The sequence below is a fragment of the Chinchilla lanigera genome, unplaced genomic scaffold, assembly GCF_000276665.1.
Source record: "Chinchilla lanigera isolate Chin_1 unplaced genomic scaffold, ChiLan1.0 scaffold00096, whole genome shotgun sequence".
Taxonomy (NCBI): Eukaryota; Metazoa; Chordata; class Mammalia; order Rodentia; family Chinchillidae; genus Chinchilla; species Chinchilla lanigera.
Genome location: NW_004955497.1, coordinates 472,507 through 477,520, shown reverse-complemented (window position 1 = coordinate 477,520; position 5,014 = coordinate 472,507). Strand labels below are relative to the sequence as shown.

Here is a 5,014-nt window from a genome sequence, read left to right as displayed (position 1 = left end):
CAAAGTGGCTTCTAAAGAAAATAAATAGAGCTATACATGAGTGATCTATTGAAAAATCATTAACTATTCTCAATGGTTGTTGTAGGAAACACATAGATCTTAGGTTTTTGATTGCTCAGTTTGGTACTTTGATGACAAAAAACCAAATCAACCCTGTAGATTAACACCCATCTGCTTTGCTGGTTAAAATCTTTTGTATGTTTAATTTTTTTGATTTTTGTTTTATGACATGGGGTCTCACTGTGTAGTTCAGGTGGCCTTGAATTTACTACACAGTCCCAGATGGCCTCAATCTCGTAGCAACCCTCCTGCCTCAGCCTCCCAAGTGCTGAGATTACAGGCGTGTATTTACTATTAATGAAATTTTGGTCCTGGTTGGAGGTTTGGACTGGTTTTGGCTAGAACATCTAATTAGAATATCGAACTAATACTTTTGTTGTTATTTTTGTATACAGGTATTGGAAATAAATAGCTCTTCTGGCTTTTGCACCATTTAAATATATATGAGTGTCATCTGACTACAATGTTTCTGATGCCCACCTCTTCAGAACTGAACAGTGGGCAGAACTTCCTAACCCAGTGGATGACCAATCCTTCCCGTGCTGGGGTCATATTAAATCGTGGATTTCCTACTTTGGAAGCAGATGAAGAGAAGCAAACAGCTACAAATACTTCTACTAGCTTTCCTATTAAAGCTACACATTTTCCCAATAGTTTCAGCTTTATTAGTGAAGAAGATTCACTTCAGGAAGAACGGAAGTTGGAGTCTAGCAGCCCTCATAAATTACAGTCAGAAAAATCGGAAGCCTGTACAGTGTTGCCTTTAACTGCAAAGGGGCTGCAAACAGTGGCATGTCAGGACACTCCTGGAGATCAGAAAGACAACAAAAGTGACTTTATGCCACATCTCGATAGTGATTTCAAAGACGTGTCTTATAATGACCCACTTTTTAAAAAGCTTGAACAGGTACAATAGGATTTGTGTTATTATATACTAGTGTATATTAGTATGATTAATTATATATAATGATTAATTATAATTATATGATTAATATGTATGATATATTAGTATATTATATACTAGTGTATATTAGTGTGATTGAAGACACTGTGGGATTGCAAGTCTCCTATTTCAGACCCTCTGTTTCTCTCCTTTACTCTGAAAGCCTCAAAATAGCAGATTTTGCTTTTTTCAGTGTGAAACATTAAAACGTGTTTAATAGGTAAGGTATAACTGTAACATTTAAGATCATGTCTTTATGTTACTGTCTCATTTGGTGAAAACTCAGTTAGAAAGGGTTGATCAGATAAGAGAGAAAAAAGACTTGGTGATGTCTTTATATCCACCCCGTTGTAAGACTCTAAGGATTCCTATGACTTTGTTTTTAGTTGAAAGAGCTGATACAGTTTCCTCAGAAGAAACTGGGTTGTAGGGAATTGGTGGCAGGTTTAGTTACTGAGGGATGCCTCTCAGAAACTTCATAGGAATGATACAAGAAGGAGGTTTGGAGGGGTCAGGATAATGTAAGGAGCGGGATCCCTGAAGAAGTATAAAGTTAGTTTAATAAAGTTAATTTTATATTTGAAAAGCTGAAAGAAGTACAGCAGAAGAAGCAGGAACAACTGAAGAGGCAACAGTTAGAGCAACTGCAGAGGCTCATGGCAGAGCAAGAGAAGCTGCTTGCTGTGGTGTGTGGGCAGCACATGCTTCCAGGTATGTTTTGCTTACATGGGCCTTCAGTTAGTGTAAGAGAGTTACATACATACCTTTGGTGGTCTGCTGTTATCGCTACCATTTCTGTATCATATTTGGCAAATCCCAGTATCTTCAGGGCCAGTCGTGTAAGTATGAAGTGGTCATGGTATAATATGACTTGGACACATGGGAGCTTAGTGTGTACCAGGGCCTGAGCTTTGCCCCCATCTAACATTTGTTATTAACGAAAGCCAGGTTTTGAAAAACAAAACAAAACCAGGCTTCATGGCGCGCTCCTGTAATCCCAGCCACTTAGGGGACTGAGGAAGGAGAATCACAAGTTAGAGGCCAGCTTAGGCAACTTAGTGAGATACTGTCTCTAAATAAAAACATTTAGAAAAGGCTGGAAGTGTAGTTCATTGCTTTAAAACCCTAGTACTGTGAAATAAAACAAAAGCCCAGTGTCTTGGTTACTTTTCTCTTGTTGCTGGGACAAAAATACCTGCCGCCCAACATTAAGGAAGGAAAGGTTTATTTTGCTTACAGTTCATGGAGGATTCAGTCCTTACTTGGCAGATTACAAGGCAGAGTGGCACATGGCAGAGGGCTGCAGCTCATGGCGACAGCACAGCGGAAGCAGCAGCCACACACCGGGGCGGAATGGCGGAGGAGGACTGGCCTCAAGCACTCTATTCCTCTCCCTTACATATGCAAACTCTCCACCCCAGGGCGGATGCAGCTCTCACATCCATAATTAAACTCTAATAGCCTGCCCCATGGCTGCATGAGGCTTTGTGGGGACACACAGACATAAACCATAACACCCAGTAAAAGAAAAGTCTCTCTAGAGCTACTGGTATCTAAATGCTGCCTGATGAATAGAAACTTCAGAGACATAAAGGTAAAAAGCCACTCAAGTGAAGAACCAGACCCAAATTTTTTTTTTTTTTTTGTCTTTTTGAGACAGGGTCTCGCTATGCAGTTCAGGCTGACCTTGAGCTCACTTTGTAGCCCAGGCTGGCTTCGAACTCGCAACGATCCTCCTGCCTCAGCCTCCCGAGTGCTGGGATTACAGGCGTGTGCCACCATGCCAGTTGAGATCCAAATGTTGTCTGGGGTAGCAGATGGTGGTCTCCTGTTGTCTACTACTTTAGTTAACAGAAAGCATTGAGATGTGATTTGAAAACGACTTGAAACTTTTCTTCGTTTTTTGAAAAAGCGTCTTGCTATGTAATTCACACTGGCCTTGTTCTCACTGTGTAGCCTAGACTGGCCTTGAACTCACAAAAACCCTCCAGCCTCAGCCTCCTGTGTACTGGGATCACAGGTGTATGCTACTGTGCCTGGCTAAAAAGACATTTTATATTATCAGTCTTTATTGGTGTGACTTGTATGTGCTGTAGTAGAGATATTTTCCATTTTGTTTATTCTAACTGTGTCATTTTAAAAAAAGTCAGTTGTGACCCATTGCATCTGATGATAAATTGCTGATGAATTGTGTCCACTAGTTTAAAAAGCCATGAACTAGAACAGTGTATTTGCCTCTTTGTGCTTCTTTTAAGAGACACATATTACTAGTTTAAGAAAGCGCTTATTTGTTTAGAGATCGTGCTGCGTATTGAGAATACGAAGACGACATTTGGCTTGTACGTAGCTCAGTGGTAGTACTTACCTACTATGTGTGAGGCCTGGGTTCACTCTCTAGTACTGAAGGAAGAGAAAAGACAAGACCTTGGCAAATGAGTGTGTAGAGTGGGCTGGGCGGGAAAAGGGTGGAGTGGTGGTGGGAAATTGTAACAAATACAGAGTGGTGTAAGATGTTTACTTTTTCAGTACTGGCCGTCAAATACAGCTTAGTGTGTACCAGGGTCTGAGCTTTGTCCCCATCTAACATTTGTTATTAACGAAAGCCAGATTTTGAGAAACAAAACAAAACCAGGCAGCGTTTAGATACCAGTAGCTCTAGAGAGACTCTTCTTTTACTGGGCTTTTGTTTTATTTCACAATACCAGGGTTTTAAAGCAATGAACTACACTTGCAGCCTTTTCTAAATGTTTTTAATTTAGAGACAGTATCTCACTAAGTTGCCTAAGCTGGCCTCAAACTTGTGATTCTCCTTCCGAGCGGCTCTCATGAATAAGTGAAACCTTGTTCATGCTAGGTAAATGCTCTACTGCCAGGATAGGTTCCCAGCCCTCTGTTTTTCTCTTTTGTGGTACTGGGGATCAGCTCTTGAGCACCACGGGCAAGCACTTTTTCACTGAGTTGTATCTCCAGCCGTTTTATTTTTGTTTGTGTTGCGACAAATTTATGATCCTTTTTGCCTTAGCCTCCCAAGTAGGCGAAACCGCAAGCAGAGAGTATTTTAATAGGCTTTTCAGGTAATTGTGATTGTTATTCTTTGCTATTGTATCTTAACTCTACAAGTGATTTATTTGTGGTGGTAGAGCCTTCACTCTGAGGCATACCCTCATCCTCTCTACATTTGGCTATTTCTTAGTGGTTACTATATTAGCAATATAAAATTTGAAACCATATTAACTTTTTTACCCTATTAAAATATTAAACATATTGAATGCTTTGACTTTGTTTTAGTTTGTTTTTTGTGTTTTGAGACAGTTTTGTCATATAGTAAGTCTCCAGCTTATGAATGAGTTCCATTCCAGGAGAATTAAGTTAGATTTGTTTGTAAGTCTGAGGAGAAAGATTTGTACTTTGTAGCAGTCCCTTCCACATCACTGCTGCTTTTCCTTTTGCTTCCAGACACCCTGGGCTCTGATCGAACACTGTACTATTGTACACTGTTGCACTGTACAGTAAGCACACAGCAGCACAGTTGTGACAGTGTCCTGCAGAAACGTGAGCTACTTTTGTGATTTGTTGATCTGTTCACATCTACCAGTGTATGTAAATGCAAGGTCTGTTGGTATCTATGAAAGTTTGCCACTCAAATGTTTATAAGTCAGGGACGTACTGTATAGTTGAGCCTGGCCTTGAACTCATAATCCGCCGGCCTCAGCCTTCCAGGTCCTGGGATTATAGGCATGTGTTGCTATGCCTGGCTTTAATATTGTAACATTTTGAGTGATTTGGTTTATTGGTCATTTGGTTTGTTTTTATAGTGCCGGTGATAGAATCCAGGCCTTGTACAAGTTTTTTTTTAAATTTTTTTTATTTTAAAGAGTAAAAGAAGGATAACAGTAATGGGGGGGGGGCTTACCAAATTACAGACAAAGTGGTAGGAAATTATCAATGGTTATTGTTTTACATATTGTTATCTACAAGATAGTTTCTCAGGAAAACAAATAGACAAATAAT

The 5,014-nt window shown here is 39.9% G+C and overlaps 1 protein-coding gene across 5 annotated transcripts in view; it reads left to right on the top strand.

The window, feature by feature from the left end:
• Window positions 1–5,014, top strand: part of Cenpj (centromere protein J) — a 64,741-nt gene that overhangs the window by 19,815 nt on the left and 39,912 nt on the right. For 4 of the 5 annotated variants that reach the window (XM_013505458.1, XM_013505459.1, XM_013505461.1 and 1 more), the window contains 3 exons: window positions 456–967; window positions 1,591–1,714; window positions 4,460–4,555. In XM_013505458.1, coding sequence (XP_013360912.1) covers window positions 524–967; window positions 1,591–1,714; window positions 4,460–4,555 — 664 coding nt within the window. In that variant the 5' untranslated portion in view covers window positions 456–523. The remainder of the gene's footprint in view (window positions 1–455; window positions 968–1,590; window positions 1,715–4,459; window positions 4,556–5,014) is intronic. The other variant, XM_005406290.2, reaches the window with a different exon arrangement.